General features: G+C 37.6%; 1 protein-coding gene across 1 annotated transcript in view; it reads left to right on the top strand.

Annotated features, from left to right (window-relative positions):
* Positions 1 to 19099, top strand: part of LOC306878031 (A disintegrin and metalloproteinase with thrombospondin motifs 16-like) — a gene marked incomplete at both ends in the record, with an annotated part of 68280 nt that overhangs the window by 32428 nt on the left and 16753 nt on the right. The window contains 7 exons of the mRNA XM_079430115.1: positions 4363 to 4458; positions 8056 to 8204; positions 8969 to 9141; positions 10457 to 10587; positions 13232 to 13355; positions 13938 to 14182; positions 18336 to 18474. Coding sequence (XP_079286241.1) covers positions 4363 to 4458; positions 8056 to 8204; positions 8969 to 9141; positions 10457 to 10587; positions 13232 to 13355; positions 13938 to 14182; positions 18336 to 18474 — 1057 coding nt within the window. The remainder of the gene's footprint in view (positions 1 to 4362; positions 4459 to 8055; positions 8205 to 8968; positions 9142 to 10456; positions 10588 to 13231; positions 13356 to 13937; positions 14183 to 18335; positions 18475 to 19099) is intronic.

Consider the following 19099-nt stretch of genomic DNA (forward strand, 5'->3'; position numbering starts at 1 on the left):
AGAAAACAGCTGATTTAAAGTATAGTAATTATTCACATTTTTACTGTATTTTTGATTAAGTAAATGCAGCCTTGCTGAGCAGAAAAGACTCAAAAACATGAAAAAAATCTTACCAACCCCAACCGTAGTGTATAAGTAAGTAGATAAGTGTCTTTAGCCAAGAAACAGTTAGCAGTAACAAATGAAAATATAAATATACTGATGTAATTACTGTATTATTATTGTTCTTAGTTTTGAAGGGGGTTTTTTTGTTTTGTTTTTTCACTTTTTTAAAAAGAAAAATGTAAACTTGAGGTTTTAAGCTTGTAATTTTGTGATCATAAATAGTATTTATACGGCTGTATAAAAACATGACAGTATTGGATATTAAAGTGTTTCATTATCCCATAAACATCAAGTGGAAATTGAAGATGAATTTACATCAGACTATAAGAACAAAGCACACAGAGAGCCTCCTCATTTCAGAAGAGCAGCAGACGTCACTGAACGGGGCAGAAATGTTTCTGTAGATGCTGAGCTCTCTCTTCTTTCACTGTGAGTTAGCATCTTGATATTGTCTGGCAGCGGGACTGTGATGGGTTGAGATGAGCGCTGTGTGATCACTCTCCTCATGCTCAGCAGGAACACATTCGAGGAGGTCTCGCTTTAACACACAGCTGCAGAACTTGTGCTGGGATTTGGACTGGGGTCACTCTGGCAAAAAGCCTGCCTTTTCCTCCCATCTCAAAATATGATACAATAATCCAGATGTGAGTAATACGGACACATAAAACATGCAGCCGTTCCTCGCTCGTTTTGCAGAGTGAGTGAATGAGGCGAGCGCTGTGTTGAAGATGTAGATATATGGGAGCTGTTCTTACAGGACAGAAAGACACTTTTAGGATGTCTGATGAATTATGAAGTAAGTTTCACAAATCATTGTTCAGTAAGGACTTTTCTAATTACTTGAACTCTTGAAAAACTCTTCTTCAAACTATACAGCATTTATTTTAAAACACTAATTGTGTGTGTCTGAGCTTGATCAACCTTCAAGTGATTTTTGGTATGATGTTCCAACACAAGTAGACATTTTTAAATTTCTAAAAAAATAAAATGAAACTGGTTTAAATATCCCCAATACACCCCAGTTTATATAAAACTGCTCTCATATCAGGATGTTAAATTAAAAGCATTTCTGTTGGACGAGTTCAGCGTCTGGCAGAGATGTGCTGGCCTGTCACTTCTCATATCCACGATAATAACCAAGTATAAACTCAGTTGTTCTCTAAATGTTTGATGCAATAGTAATGACAGCAGTACTGAGGACAATCACTTGAGTACAGCGATTCTCTGTTATAAAATCATTACAAACACCAAATCACCTGAAAACATGATTTTTAATGGTTAGAAAACAAGCTTTATTACACTCACTTAACACACTTTTTATTCATTTATTTATTTAATTTTATTAATGTAGTAAAGTTTAAAAAAATGGGTGGTAATGGTGAAGCCAAGAATAGGGAAATTGTGGCATATTTAAATCTAGAACTTATTAAAAATATGAACAATTAATTAAAAATGCACAACAAAGTTATCTAAAAAGATATGTTGCAGAATCACCCACTTACAGTGTTTGTATATAAAATCTAACTGTGATAATCTATTGAAATGTGGCTAAAAATTCCAGATGATGATTTATGCTGATTATAATTAATTAGGGGTTCAAGCGCATAGTGTAATGGTTAGAATGGCCATGGATCAGCGATCTCCGCGTAAAACTGATCGTGCAGAACAAACATTAGTCGTAGAGACTTGAAACGTGGAGGGATGGTGGTACTCACACTGCCTACACTGTTAGACATTTCAAAGGGTTTTTACAGTATCTTACTTGCAACACTGTTGCCAGTAAGTTACTGTAATTAAGATTTTCAGTAGCAAACTGTATTTGATTTACAGTGGCAATCTGTACTGTTTTACAGTAAATTACTGTAAAAAATCCAATTCATCAGCATACTACTGCAATTCACTCATTTTAATATAGATTTCATTAGATTTAATTATTTTTAAATAGAATTAATTTTATTTTTAGTCTACATAGGTATTACTGGCATTCAACTAAAACAGACACAATAATTACAAAATATCAAATTCTTTATTTAAAACATTGCATGTATAACACTTAAAATTACAGTCTTCCAATGCTGGAGCATCTTCACCATTTCAATCTTCACGTCATTGAGTCACATCAAAAAAGCAGTTTCTCATTTCTTTGAACAAGTTGCAAATACTTTGGGACATCCATGCATCTGATTATGAACAGTTCTCTGCTGTTTCCTACATTATCAGTTGCTATTGTCATGTTGTTCATATAGTGTTGTATATAGTTCTCTGTGCTATTGTCTTACCCCTCAAAACATCTAGTCATTATTTCATCATATAAGTTATTAAATGCAAAATGACTGATCTAGTTGTCATAAACTGTCAAGCATATTTTCTACACATCTCTATTAGACTTTTTGTAAATTTGCCATGAATTGTGCAAGTGAATCTTGACTCTCACTAATGAAGAGAATATAGATCAACCAATTATAAACCAATTCTCTGAAATAGCTCACAGGTGCATTGCATGATCCTTGCGTTTGCAACTTGCTCAAAGAAATTAGAAACTGCGACTGAGAAAAACTGTAAATAATCATGTTTTTTAATAGATTTTGTTATCAGTTATGTACATTTGTGACCCTGGAGCACAAAAGCAGTCTTAAGTCGCTGGGGTATATTTGTAGCAATAGCCTAAAATACATTGTATGGGTCAAAATGTTTATTTTAAGCCAAAAATCATTAGGATATTAAGTAAAGATCATGTTCCCTGAAGATATTTTGTACATTTCTTACCGTAAATATATCAAAACTTAATTTTTGATTAGTAATTATGCATTGCTAAGAACTTCATTTGGACAACTTTAAAGGCGATGTTCTCAATTTTTTTTTTTTTTTGCTCCCTCAGATTCCAGATTTTCAAATAGTTGTATCTCGACCAAATATTGTCCATTTATTGATCCTAACAAACCATACATCAATGGAAAGATTATTTATTCAGCTTTCAGATGAAGTATAAATTTCAATTTCAGGGTCCCATTTGGGCTTTATGTTACATCTGTTGTTTAATGAAAGTGTATTGCATTATTAAAGTATCATGTGTGTTATCATGATGGGGTTTTGAATTTGCACGAATGACTCTGTGCACCTTCTATATATTAGTATATACTTCTGCTTGTGGTGAAACTACTTGTGATGACAACCACCTGTATTTTGGTGGTTGTCAGTATGTTTAAGGTACAAAACCGATTTTAATAGCAGTGTGTGTTGTTGAATTTACTGGTTTACATTCAAATTTCCTTATTCGCAAATGACAGTTTTATACTGTAAATTTTACAGTTTTTCTGTATTTTTTTTGCTAAATTATTCTGGCAACCACAGCTGCCAAAATGATTTTGTATAAACTACATAATTTACAGTGTGGCATTATAACAGCCATAAACGTTATACAACATCACATTTCTATGGTAAATTACCTGGATTTGCCAAAAATGCTTTTTAAATAATTGATTTAGGTGGGTACATCCTTGCTGAATCATATGCAATCAATTTTTCCATATATGCTTAAATGCCTTATTAATATTATTAAATACAAATATAAAAACTGTAAATATAACAAAATAAAACATATTACTATTGTAATATTTCACTCTAAAATAATATTATTATTATTATTATTATTATTATTATCTTTATTATTATTATAGCTGTAATATTACAATAGTAATATTTATGGCTTACTGAATTTCTTCATTTTGGAATGTTAGCAACATTTATATTGTAGAATTTTACTGATTTTTATAACTGTCTCAAAGTTAAAAATGGTGGTAAGGGTCAAGCTAAAAGTAGAGGAAATTGTGGCATATTTAAAGCCAGAACTTTAATAAATATACATATGAAAAAGTAACTAAATTAAATGCACAGAAAAATTATATTCTAATCCTATGACTATTTTAATGCACACACAAAACAAAACGAAACAAAAACCTCTAAAAAGTTCCCTTGGTTGCAGAATCACCTACATACAGAGAGCTTGGCATAAGCTAAAACCAACCAGACATGTCATTATTACATCCAGAGAGCCTAAACAAGCTGCTTTTGGACTCTACAGCAATCACACATCACATGAAGAAAATCTGTCCGTTACATCGTGTGCTGTAATCCTTAATTTGTTCAGTATAGCTATCACTCAGACTTCTGTCACAGCTCTTGGCAGATCTCTGCTGGTTAGTCTTTTATCACAGTGACAGCTTGTTTAATGCATCCTTATCAATGTGTGTCACACAGGACATCTGTAAAGCCCTGTGGTGCCACCGGGTCGGAAGAAAATGTGAGACCAAGTTCATGCCGGCCGCCGAGGGCTCAGCCTGCGGTCCAAAGATGGTGAGTCACGCTCACAGGACACATTCATGTCTTCAGAAGCATCGCATCTTAAAAAGAAATCACATCACACTCAGCTCAAACGCTCTGTTTCTTGTCACTGAAGAAGTTTAATCATTAACATCGTCTCATGGTTCTTCAGCGTGTGACATTAACCCCGCGGGGGAGAAAGCCTTTCAGGGGTTTTGTTGTTCTTTCAGATGGGTTTTAACAGATGTTTAGTGTCTTAAACGAGTGTTTCCAGGGAGGCCGAGCAGAGAGAGCGAGTGAACAATTCATGCTGAGAATCCTGAAAACACAACGTGCCAGTGACGTTCACAAGAAAAGCCGAGGAGAACTCACTGTCACTGAACTGAAGACTAGAAAAGATTCAGTTCGACGGGGAAACCTTTGCCAAATCGAAGCATGCATTAAATGTGCATGTGCACTAGAACAATCTTTAAAAAGCATTTTTTATAAACTGTACTTGCTGATTATATAATATTACTTAAAGAGAGACACCTAAATGACTGTTAATTACACTTTTAAAAAGTGCATTTTGTTTTAATAATCTTTTGTTATGCTTTAAAGAAGTTCATTTATTTTAATGTGTTGACTAACATACTAAAGCACATGTAAAACACTTATAATTAGATGTTTTTTTAATTATAATTTGAACTCTAGTGTGTAATTTGATATTACATTTAAAATTAATGTTTTAAATGTACTAAATTGCAACTTCATCATTATAAATGTGTAATTACAAATAGATTTAAATACATGGCATATAAGTTTCAATAGAAATGACATTGAAGTATATTTTATCTTAAATGCCTGTCTGTACATTCAGCAGTACTGTAACCATATTTCAAATACAATAGAAGTAATTATGAAACTACATAAAAATATATACTTAAGTCCTACTTAAGTGTTTTGAAAAAAGCACTAAGTGGGTCAAAATTGCATTCGTTATAACACTTAGATTTACATTTAGACTATAATAGGGCTTTCCTATAGCTCAAATGGTAGAGCATGGCGCTAGCAACGCCAAGATCATGGGTTCGATTCCCAGGGAAAGCAAGAGCTGATAAAATGTAAAACTGTAACTTGAATGCAATGTAAGTCGCTTTGGATAAAAGCGTCTGCTAAATGCATAAATGTAAATGTAATACATATTAATTGCTATTATCATGCAACAGAGTGTCCAACAATATCACATTCCGTTCGCACTTAAGTATATTATTTTAAAGTATATTATTTCCGTCATAAACACTCTTTTTTATAGTATGTTAAAGTGAAAATGAATATGAATGCAGTTCTGAAAACTGCTGGCGATGTTTCTAGACCTCATTTAGGGTCTGTCTGTCATCTCAGACCCCTCAGTCTTTAACTCATCCAAACACTTGAATCAGATTTTAAGTGTGTGGTGTGGATTTAGGTTTACACAGGATTGTTTGCTGTTTGAACAACTAAAGGAGGAGCCAGATTCACCAAAAATGAAATTGCGCTGCTGATCTGAACCTTGTCAGACAGACAGATCAGTGTTGTGTTAGATTCGTCACTGCTCTCCTCCCTCTCCTGTCATCCCATAGGATGCCTTTCCACTGATTCCGGCCCTTCACAGCAGATTGGGTGTAATGAGCTCATGCGGGCCTCGGCTGATGTCCTGGGCCGCCTCTTTACTGTCATACATTACTGAAGTGGCTTTGGGGAATGAGGGTAATTACAGACCTGTCCTGAGCTCTGCCGATCAGGGAGGAGCAGCTCTTCTCTTATGAACACACTCTCCTGGTCTCCGGCTGATACGGAGGCCAGCGCTGGTGGTCTGGATGTCTTTCACACGTGTTCCTCGAGGGGCAGCTCTGGAGGTGTGTGGTTTGTGATATATTAGACATGACAGTATAATCCGAGTGAGAGCCAGTGACGGTACGCAGCACTAAGGATGACGTCTCCTCTAGGAATCCTGCCCATCTGCGTTTAGGAAATATCAGCTCCGTCACATGAGCCAGAGACTCGGATTCAGTTACACACAGGGTGTGAAGAGCGCTGGACTGGGACTATCCTTCATTCACTCTTTAACCTTTCGCAAAGAGCTGAATTAGATGGAATTGCTGCCTGATGGGAATTAAAATCAATCTGTGAATCTGGGCCATTCATTGAGTAATTTTCACACACTCTAAAAAATAAAAGGTGCTTAAAAGGTTATTCACAGCGATGCCACAGAAGAACCATTTTTGGTTCCACAAAGAACCATTCAGTCAAAGGTTCTTTAAAGAACCATCTCCTTCTTACCTTTTTATAATCTGAAAAACATTCTTTCCCCACAAAGAACCTTTCGTGAATCAGAAAGGTTCTTCAGATGTTAAAGGGTTTTTTAAAGGAACCATTTAGACAAAAAGATTCTTGTATGGCATCGTGAAGCACCTTTTTTTGTAAGAGTGCACTCTCATGTTCTTCCAGACCTTTCCAAATTTCCTTCAGTTAAACACAGAATTTGTGAAAAAATGTCCTTGCATTAAAATTTAAAGACTGGATCTGTTCAGCTCAGTAATGACAAAAAAGCATCATAATGTATGACTCATGCACAATATTGCATGCAGGGCTGCACGTTTGTGTGTGTGTGGGGGGGGGGGGGTCTAATTGCATTTTTTTTTTTCATAAAAACTTAAATTTAAAAATGCACAAAGAAAATCCAGATTTCTTGTTTTCGTTTATAGGGCTGTACAATTTGGCAAGAAATTTGGGGATTATGTATCAAAAATTTTAATATTTAACTGTAAATAAAAAATAAAAAAATAATAATAATAGTAATTATAATAATTATAATTATATTTTGCATTCCAACTGTAAAATTACAGCAAACCCTTGAACTTTTATTTTGAAGGAAAAACTGTTGATAAGAGCTTCTCATTTCAAGCATGTAAAGATAGTTGGCGCACGTTGCATTTCCAGATGCATGTTAAAGTTGCTCAAACTCAGAGCAGATGCAGATGGAGTTCATGAGAAGCAGCATTTACTGTGAACCGAGACGATTCAAGATGCTGAAAACAGTGAATCATGAAGTAAATGACTCTCAATATCACTCTCAATAATGCAGCGTGTATTTATTTTATTCAATTGCAGGCTCTGTGATATGATAATCACACTAAGTCATACTGCGATTATGGATTTATTTCATACAGACCTAATTATGTATCATCTAAAGTCATATGATTTAACAACCCCAAATTTAAGTTGTTACTCACTGAAACTCCTCCCAACTGTAACTACTGACATCAGTCACTATTTTGGTCATGAGGCATGTGAGACCAATGGCTAAATCTCAGTCTGTTCCTCATACAGAGTGTCATGTGACTCTAGCAGACATTAAATATAGTGAGTGCATCATATTAACTATTTTTATGGTACTTTTATTGTGTTTGTTTTGTCATTTTTATTTATATTCGTTATACTGTATGGAAAAGATCAGAAATTATGTTCTTTAAGAAATCACTTTTTGTGTTCATACAGGTTTGGAAGGTGAGAAAAGGATGACAGAACCTTTATTTTTGTGTCTACTGTCCCTTTAAATGTAAAGAGTCGCTGTCAGACTGATGTGTGTGTGTCTGTGTGTTTTTGCAGTGGTGTCGTCGGGGTCAGTGTGTAAAGCAGGGTGATGAAGGTCCGAAGCCGGTTGATGGTCAGTGGTCATCCTGGTCTGGCTGGTCCAGCTGCTCGAGAAGCTGTGAGAGTGGAGTGACCTACAGAGAGAGACACTGCAGCAGCCCCAGGTACATACACGCAATAAAGATCCAACGAGAGGCTCCTGTTCACAACAAATTCAAATGGTTGAATTTGAATTTAAATTTGTATTATTTATTTATTTATGTATTTATTTTTAGAATAACAAAAATTTGAAGAGCTTTGATACAAACAAACGTGAATATTTCGGACTTTGTTTGAACCGAGAATCTCTGTAATTTCCTATCTGCTATAGCATTCCCATTTATCTCAAAGCAAGCACAAACCTCTTCAGAAGTACTGGTTTGAATTCTCATCTTTGCTCATGGAAACACACATTTTCAGCCAATCGCCTGAGCCTTATGCCGTGAAACTCTCTAGAAGAAGGAAAGCTGACAGAAATGAAGACATTGGGATACATGTGATCCTGTGAAATACTGTAGTTCTACTTGATTTTTCATTTCCCACAAGCAGGAATATTATAAAAACTGCTGCATGGAAAATCGCTGGCATTGTAAAAGAGTTTGATTCATGCTCTGATAATCATTCATCTTGTTCATCATAATGATGCTTTATGCACTGCTGCACTTTATATACAAACTCTTGCTCTGCAAAAATTAAATTTTAAGCGTCAAGAAAATGGATTCCTTGTCAAAATAGAATGACATCTTAATTTCATTGGCAATGCATCTCATTACAACAACAAACATTACAGCCGCTTGGCAACCGTGAGCGATTGAATGAAGTTGCTGTTGCTGTAAATCAGGACGTGTCTCGTGATCAGTTTCTTTTCCCGTCTTTTCTTCTCTCTCAGGCCGATGTATGGCGGCAGGTTTTGCGAGGGCTCGTCTCGCTCTTCTAAACTGTGTAACACCGCTGACTGTCCTCAAAACGCCGTGGACTTCAGAGCTGCCCAGTGCGCCGAGTTCAACAGCAAACCCTTCCGCGGATGGTACTACAAGTGGAAACCCTACACACATGTGGATGGTTGGTATAAACGTCTACCGTTTTAGGGGATGTTTTGAAAGAAATGAGCCAGTGCATTTGACAGTAATCTGGGTAAAAACATTTATTGTATTATGTTTATGAAGTTAGACTGAAGTGAAGTATGTTCAGCTTTCACATAATATTCACCCCCTTGAATTTTTCACATTTTCTTTCTGTTACTCCTCCAAAGTGTAACACATGGAAATTGTGTCTTCCTTCCACCACATAATAAATTCAACACATGCATGCACCAAAATAACATTAATGTCTCTGAAACGAAATACGTTTCTCACCCCCCCCAAAGTCATTCGTTTCTACATGGTCCTTTAGAAATGATTACAGCCATGCATCTTCATGCAGGTATGACTGGAATCTCTATTCTTCAGCACTTTCTTAAGTGTCTTGATATCTGATGAATTAGATGGAGAAAGATGGATCAGGTTCTATCACAAATCTGATGTATTTCAAACTATTTAATAGTTTTTACCATGTGCATTCGTTCATTGGATCATCACACTTAATGGATGACTGAATAAGTTCTCATGAAGTGCCTTTCTATATTTCACTTCATCCATGTTGGCATTAATGGAAACAAGCCTTTAAGTTCCTCCTGAAAAACAGGAAGAATCTGCCATTTCTTCCATTCATGATGACTTTCCCAATTAGGAAATGTAGCTGGATCCATATTCTTGTTGCTTCTGGAACCACATTTCATATCAACAATTCATTTTAGGATTTTAGGTTGAGATTACCATTGTGAAAAAAAAAAACATTTTAGCATACTTATCAAAAAAAAGCATTTATTATTGTTTAGATGGGGCTTGTCGACCAGTTTTTTCCATCTGATTTTAAGGCAAGTTAATGAAGGGATTGAGCTGTGACAGAGTGTGTAGTGCTTCTAGGAAGATCCAGAGCTTTGTCAGTCTTTCTATAACCATTTCCAGCTGTTTCACTCCTAGCAGCTTGATCTCAAAGTTCCTCGAGCTTCATTAGTTGTGAGACTCACGGAGTCAGTGAAATTTGGAGTGCTTGCAGACAATTGAACACAGATGGATTTGAAAGCAATGCAGTTGTACCTGGTTAACATATGTTGTGTGATTTCAGAGTTTACATTCCTAGTGTGATGGAATAGTCTACACAAGTTAGGCTATTCAAGCCAATCAATTAAGATGGATATCCTATGCAAATATGCTTTAATTTCAGAATGTCACGGAGCAGAAACCCTTGAATACTTTTGAATTTACTGTCCACAGGTTATAGGATGTGTGTTTATATATATATATATATATATATATATATGTGTGTGTTGTTCCAGATCAGGACGTATGTAAGCTCTACTGCTTCGCTGAAGGTTATGACTTCTTCTTCGCCCTCTCCAGTAAAGTCAAGGATGGGACGCTCTGCTCACAGGACAGCTCCGATGTCTGCATTGACGGCATTTGTGAGGTAATGTACAATATTCACAATATTTAAATTCTGACACGAAGCAGATACTGCATAACATGAGGTCTTAAGTCACTGTCTGTGTAGATATTATATACATGTTGATACTATAGATACAGTGTTGGGGAAAGTTACTTTTAAAAGTAATGCATTACAATATTGCGTTGCTCTCTAAAAATGTAACTAATAGCATTCTTTAATTACTTTTCATGGAAAGCAACCTAATGCGTTTTGTAACTTTTGCGTTACTTTTTCTCCTCTGGCCTGGGCTTGCTTGTTTGTTTTTAACATAAAAAAGTTCTATTTTTGGCTAATGCAAAAGCCCTGTCACACCAAACGTGAAATAAAAATAAAATAAATAAAAAATGAACAAGCCTTCTTAAATTCAAAAGGCTCAAACAAACCTTTCAGCTGTGCTGCCATTCTGGATTGCATGAAGAAAAGGACACAAGAAAATGACAGTTCAAGACTTTCTGAATGCAAAAAAAAAAGAAACACAAATGTTATGATTATCTAAAGTCATTTTTACAACATTAAAGGCTCTGGTTAATAAAATGGGATTAAATGCATAAAAAATGTTTGTGTTAACATTTAATTTTTGCAGGTTTGCATACTATTCTGAGTTTGCATTTTACTGCTTTTATTAATTTTGAGGAAAACTGTTTTTTTTTTTGTGCAGGTGAGATAAATGAATATGTTGACATTTAAATAAATGCATGTTTCAAAATGCAATAAATGCATGCAATAAATGCATGTTGACATTTAGTCTAGATAGAACTACAGAGACATCATCTTCACACAGCGCACACAACTGCTCTTACTCCCGATTTCTCTCAACACGGAGACAAGGGAGCTGTCAGTCAATACATGGGAAAAAAAAACAACTGGCGTTACTTATTTGAAAAAGTAGCTCAGAAATGTTCATGTAAATTAAAAAGTAATGTGTTACTTGTTACTTGAAAAACAGTAATCTGATTCCGTAACTCTCGTTACTTGTAATGCATTTCCCCCAACACTGGTAGATACTGTCTGGGCTTAGTCTAGCATTACTCTTGAAAGTAGTTACTTGAAGAGTAATGTGGTGTAAGTAACTTTCAGCTGAAAATGTGTTGAATGCAAAGTATGCGTGTTGTGTTCTCTGTCCAGTGGTTTGCTGAGTTGTAATACATGGCTATGTATAATACAAGCATCATGCTGTTGGTAGTTGTGTTTTTCTCTGGCAATGGACTACTGACACAGTGTTATCATCAAAACCAGAGGTTTTCAAGAGGATTCATCTGTACTGAATTCTCCCAATGATTGGTTTTATGTTTTCTTCTGCTGTGGAAATCCCTCTTGAGAGGCAAAGCGATCAAATGCATTTCATCTCAGTTTGGTTCAGAGAACTGAAAAAAAAACATCTTTCTGAAGACTTTCCTTCAGAACACATATCAGTTTCATATTGCGTGTTTGGATGTTTGCAGCGAAAGAGCCAACTACTATTTTGTTCCTGCGTATTACTGACAACATTTCAATTCTGCTGTTAAATTATGTTAGCATGAAATAGTCACAAATTGCAGTGGACCAGAACAATTGTAGTTCAGCAGATTTAGTTTAAATAAGCAGTATAATGAATCATCAGAATCATTTGTCATTTCATGTTTTAGATTATACACGAGTCGATGACATAAATAGTTTATAGCACAAAGAACATTTTTACACACTGAACATGAACATCAGCTGAGAGCATTTGATCTGCTTCTATTTGGGCATGCATAGTGAAATCATTACCTTCTTGTATTCTTTCTAAGAGTATCTTTGTAGTTTGGAGCATCCTGTACCTCTTTATTAATACAATGTGTTTGCTCACATGAGCTTGTGTAGCAGTGGTGTGTGGCGGTCTTCTGAAAAAAGGAGTCTAAATCCCCTGTGTGCTTTTGGGTTTTTAGTCCTAGGTAAACTCTGAATGTTTAATGATGGTGACGACTGGGCAGTCACTAAAACAGCTCAGATCATTATTTTAAGTTTGATTTGATTTGGACATGACAGAAAATGCTGATATCTGAGCGGGTGAGTTGTTTTCTTTATAATTAACTCATTCGTTTCCACTATTTTGACTCAATTTGCAGACACAGGCATTATCACACTGACAACTTCATCGGCCAATCACAGCTCCATTTATTTTATTAATTTTTATTTTCCTTTATTTACTTAATTGCTATATCTTCTTCCAGTGAGACCTGGTCAAGACGACTGCACCACAGTACCACAAATCACACAATCACAATTCATAAATAAAATCAGATCATGAAAAACAATTACAAGTATCCTTTACATCTTTCAGTTCATTCCAGGCCCAAGGAGCATAAGCGGAGAAAGCACATTTACCAAATTTTGACAATACCCTTGGAACTGTTAACCGAATACAAGAACCCGATCTAGTACAACGACTGTTAATATGTAACGTTAACAAATTAGAAATATAAGATGGTCATTTACCTAAGAGAGCCTTTATGATGACTAAATACATATGTGATTTGTAATCCATGGAGGCACCTCTTCGTCTCTCGTGACATTTCTGTCTGATTTTAATGAACTGGAATGATGATTATGAGTGCTTTATTTCTGCTTGTGTGCTTGCTGAGAGCTCCTGATTTGTGTTTTCCAGAGAGTGGGCTGTGACAGGGTGCTGGGATCCAATGCCGTGCCGGATCTGTGTGGCATCTGCAAGGGCGACAACTCCACCTGCAAGATCTACAAAGGCCAATACACCAAACAACATTACCTGAGCCGTACGTGTCTGTCTTTGCTCTCCGAACACACGAACACCATTCTAATTAGAGCTGGGAAAAATAGCATGTGTTCCTAGGTCGACATATTGTACATTTTAATGTTAGGTTAAATTAATTATGATTAATTATTAAATTATGTCTTTTAAAAAAAATTCTCACTGTGATATAAACTTTATAAGTCACTCCTAAGGAACTTACCTATGAAATAATACTGTTTATGTAATCCAGAAAATAGCAATAAATAAAACATGGGAACACTTTTTGACATTCTACTAACAGTAAGTAACTCTGCAACTACATGTCAACTAGCAGTCATTAGAGTATTAGTAGACTGTCTGCTTAATATCTTCTATCACTTTATTTTGATGGATCCACAACATACAACACACTGAATATGAGAAACTTTTCAAGTATATGTCAACTTATTCTACTAAGCCTAAATCTACCCTACTGAGAGTTAGTAGACATGTAGTTGCAAAGTTACTTATAGTTAGTAGAATGTCTAAAGTGGACTATCAAAATAAAGTGTAACCTAAAAGATTTATTACATTTAAAAATGCAATTTGTATGTGTCTTGTGTAGAGTACTACCGTGTAGTGACCATACCGGCTGGAGCACGCAGCATCCGTGTGATGGAGCTCAACTCCTCCAGCTCTTACCTGGCCCTGAGGAATCTGCAGAGGAAGTATTACCTGAATGGACGCTGGAAAGTGGACTGGCTCGGACGACACTCCATCGCTGGGGCTGTGTTCGACTACAAGAGACCCTACAATCGTCCTGAGAGCCTCACCTCCACTGGACCCACCAACGAGACATTGGTGGTCGAGGTAGTAGTTGCCTGTAACTTTTTTGATCTTTCATAATTGCATAACTGACCAGTTACAATAAAAAAAAAACACTAATTTTTAAAATAACACTAATGTTTCTATTTATTTGCTTTTACTGTGCTCTGTAATAAGGCATTTGGGCTCTGCTTTGTTGGCTCTGTCTAATGAGAGCGCTGGCTTGTTGTGTCATATTACAGCTTGCCAGAGTCTGCTGTATTGTGTAAAGCGAGCATCTCATCTCACAATGATGCATTTAACATAGATTTATATTTAGTCTTGATGTAATCAAGATGAATGCTGCTGGGCACAAAGAAGTGCTAGTAAGCGGTTAATAAATGACTAGTTGATGACATTTATTAAAGGAAAACCTTATTAAATTAATAGTTCACCCAAAAATGAAAATTTTTAAAGGAAATGCACTCACCCTCAGGCCATCCAAGATTAGGATGAGTTTGTTTCTTCATCAGGTTTGTAGAAATGTGTCTCTGCATCAGTGTCTCAGCAATGGATGCTCTGCAGTGAATGGGTGCCGTCAGAATGAGAGTCCAAACAGCTGATAAAAACATCACAATAATCCACACCACTCCAGTCCATCAGTTAACATCTGGAGAAGACCAAAGATGAAACTAATCCAGCATTAAGTTGTTTCAAAGGGGTCATTACATGACACTGAGAAATTAAATTTGCCTTCGCACATAAGAGGTCTTTGTACCATTAAAACATCCTGCAAGTTTCATAGTTAACACGTCCTCCTCAATATAAGGAAAGCATTTATTTAAGCTTGTTTTGGATCCAATGGGCAATGTGTCGTCACCTGGGCGCTGACATCGACGAATAGTCATCTTCTCAGCATAGGCCCCGCCTACTGGCGTTCAGTCACTTAACATCTGACACATACCCTGCGTTCCATTCGGAAGGGCTCATCCCTATGCCCTAATCCCTTCAAAGGGTTTACTCTCCGGAGTGAGAGCTTCGAAGGGTTGAAGGGTGTAGGGGACCAAACAACTGTTTCTTGAAGTGCCCTTATGTGTCATCATCACGTGAATCAGTGAAATCAGTGCAAAGAATCATGGGGGCCCATCAGTTGTACCATTCAAAATCCTTCATTGTGAAGGGCACTTTGAAGTGGCCAGTTTTGAGCACTTTGGTTTGGAACGACCCTTCAATATGGCGGCCATGATTGTTTTTACTTCAGAAGGCGATATAGTCAAGTCAAGTCAAGTCTGCTTTATTGTCAATTCTTCCACATGTATGGCACATACATACAGAGAATTGAAATTGTGTTACTCTCAGACCCTTGGTGCATACAGTTAACATTAAACACTGACAGTAGACGTTCAAATACAGATAAATACAGTTTAAACATATGTACATACAACTATACAAATATACAAATGAGGACATTGTAGAAAAATAAAGAAAGAGATAGATAAAGTGGCATAAGGCACATGGCAGAATAGATAGAGTGCAAACCAGTTAAATAAAACAAAACTGTGCAGATATATGTGTAGTGCAAGAAGAGCTTATCAGTCTGTTAAAGTGACAAGAGAACAGTCTTTTTATCAGACTATCTGAAGAGGTAGTTTGCAGTCAATGCTGGATGAGGTAGTGATCAGTCCAATGCTGCACAAGTGACAGGTGCTGGTCACAGTTTTTAAGTGGGTGGGGAAGGTGGAAGGTCCTGGGGATGTGGGGATGTGGGGGGGGGGGGGGGGGGGGTCGTAGTATCAGAGTTCAGTGTTGCATGGGGTAAAAGAGGGGAGGGGGGGGCAAGGACGGGAGGGAGTTCAGCTTCCTGACAGCCTGATGTATGAAGCTGTCCTTCAGTCTGCTGGTCCTCGCCTGGAGACTCCGCAGTCTCCTCCCTGATGGCAGCAGACTGAAGAAGCTGTGTGTCGGGTGGGTGGGATCACCTGCAATGCGGAGGGCTTTGCGGGTGAGATGGGTGCTGTAAATGTCCTGGAGGGAGGAGAGAGAGACACCAACGATCTTCTCAGCTGCTCTCACTATGCATTGAAGTGACTTGTGGCAGGATGCGTTGCAAGCGCCATACCACACAGTGATGCAGCTAGTCAGGATGCTCTCGATGGTGCCTCTGTAGAAGATGCACATGATGGGGGCTGGGGCTCTGGCTCTTCTGAGTTTGCGGAAGAAGTAGAGACGCTGCTGTGCTTTCTTGGCCAGTGCTACAGTGTTGTTAATCCAGGAGAGGTCCTCTGTGATGTGTGTAACCGGTTCTACTCCACCCGCTCCGAGCGGGATTCGAACCGCGGTCTCCGGCGCGGGAGGCGGGCTCTCTAACAAGGAGGCTAAAGGCCACGGCCTCTAGCGTCAGCCTACGTCTGTTACATGTGCACACCCAGGAACTTGGTGCTGCTCACTCTCTCCACAGTCGCACCGTTGATGGTCAGAGGGGCATGCTGAGTGTGTACTCTCCTGAAGTCAACAACAATCTCCTTCGTCTTCTCCACATTCAGAGAGAGATTGTTGTCACTGCACCACCCGGCCAGGCGGCTCACCTCGCTCCTGTAGTTTGTCTCATCTCTGTTGCTAATGAGACCCACCACAGTTGTGTCATCCGCAAACTTAATGAAAAGATTAGAGTTGTGTGACGGTATGCAGTCGTGGGTCAGCAGAGTGAAGAGGAGGGGGCTTAGCACACATCCTTGGGGGGCCCCAGTGTTCAGTGTGATGGTGCTGGATGTGTTACTGCCAACCCGTACTGCTTGAGGTCTCCCGATCAGGATGTCCAACAGCCAGTTGCACAGAGAGGTGTTCAGCCCCAGCTGGACCAATTTGTGAGTGAGCTGTTGAGAACCTGTGTTATATCCCGTTTGGAACGCACCGTTGATCACGCTGAAAGCGAGTGTCATGTTGCATCAAAAACAAATAGAAATGACAATCACTGCTGCTATCTTGTCTACACTGGATCCAGTAAACAGATGCGGTTCCCTTTCTGACACAGTCTACGCTCGAGACTGTCGTCAGGACAAATGCAGTGAAAGAACGTTCGCTTTGACGCATTTGGTTTAAACAGCTCGTTCACGTCTTTGTACAGATATCAGAAAGATCCCAGCATAAGGAACAAGTGGATAGTTTATTTTTAACGGCACCCCGGATCGTGTCTGAGGATTGATCGGAGGATTTTGTTTTGTAAACGAGTCACAGTGTCATGGAGAGTCACAAAGAAACATTTGTTGAAAGATAAACTGCAGCTGCATCACAAATTGTAAGTAAATTATTGCATAATGCTTTGTCTGACTTAAATAGTCCTCCTGAAGGGAAATGGATGGAGTCCATAATTGGTTCCTAGGCAGAGGGTATCTGGGAAATGGAGTCCAGACTGAATAGGTATGGGATGGAGTGCCCTCTAGAGGAGCTCATGGGCACTCCAGCTAGAGATTGTGACACTATGCGATGACGCTAGCCAATCATAAAAGTGCCTGATTACTGACAAGCCTTAAAGGACCCACCCCTTAAAACAGGTTGTTTTAGAAAGAGGGTTAGAATGAGGGTTGAAATTAAGCATTTTTCCTCATATTTATTTGGTGGGTTTTTTTTGTGCAAAAAACTTTATTAACATTATAAGTAAACCTCAAGGAACTTATTAAAATGACCTCTTTAACTTCAATTCCTTGCTTTCGGCTAAAATACGAGTCCATAATCCAGAATAATGCTTCCTCCAGTGTCTGAAACAGGAGAGAAATCTGCACCGATCAAGCACTGTTTACAAGCCAAAACAGGTTTAAACATTAGAAAACACTACATGACCTTGTTAAAGTTGCTAAATTCAAACTTGAAAATGTTATAAAAACTTATGAAACAAAATGATAGGAAACCAACATAAACCACCAACATAAAACAGTTAACTTCTAAGCTTTTTTTATTTACTTCAATTTTTGAAAGATCTTTGCTTTATTGATATTTTACTGACTATTTGTATTACTCTACAAAATAGAATTACAGTTAAAATGACTTTCATGTAACACATTGGACTGTGTTAAATGCAGAATGTTCTGATAGCATGTGGGCAGCGCTCTGTCGTAACACAGAGTCAGTGTACTTGTTGTCCTCAAGAATTAATGAAGAATGGTTTTGTGATTTCCTGTGTGGTCGATGGTTCATTAGGTCTTGTGTGTTTGTCCCTGCACAGGTTCTCATGCAGGGCTGGAATCCGGGCATTCAGTGGGAATACACACTGACCAAAGAGCATACAGAGCAACGCAACGAGCCCAAACACAACTACACGTGGGCCATCGTTCGCTCGCAGTGCTCAGCCAGCTGTGCAGGAGGTACGGATCAGTCTGAAAACAACACTCTTCTAGTAGAGGAAAATGGCAAATGTAGGACAGACATTACACTGCAGTCACGTGTTAAAACATTAACACTTTAACTGAATCAGTCTGCTACAGATCTTCTGGCGGTCTATGATTGTGGTCCAGCTCAAGCTCAAGCTTATAATGCCCTGTTGATTGCAATACACGTACAATCTTGTGCTGATTAAATTTACAGTTGTTCGTAATAAAATGCCTATAGAAAATAAACCTGAATCAAAATGTATATATTCAATTTTCATATTTACATTTATGCATTTGGCAGATACTTTTATCCAAAGCAGCTTGCATTTTATTCAACGTATTGCATTTCAGCAGTACATGCATTCCATGGAAATCAAACCCATGTGCATCGCTACTATTTTAAATTGTTATTCACTGAAAACCTAGACATCCATCCTAGCTCATTCATGAGAGTTTATGAGAGAAGCAGTGATATCAGATTTATTGATATCAGACCTTTTCAATAAATCATTTGATCCAGTTCACAAAATCAGTCTGAATGATTTATTAATTATTTTAAAGTGTATTATTTCCATAAGTGTATTTCTTTTTCACAAGGGATTTTGTAAAACCTGTTGCA

The sequence above is a fragment of the Barbus barbus genome (assembly GCF_936440315.1).
Source record: "Barbus barbus genome assembly, chromosome: 12".
Classification (NCBI taxonomy): Eukaryota; Metazoa; Chordata; class Actinopteri; order Cypriniformes; family Cyprinidae; genus Barbus; species Barbus barbus.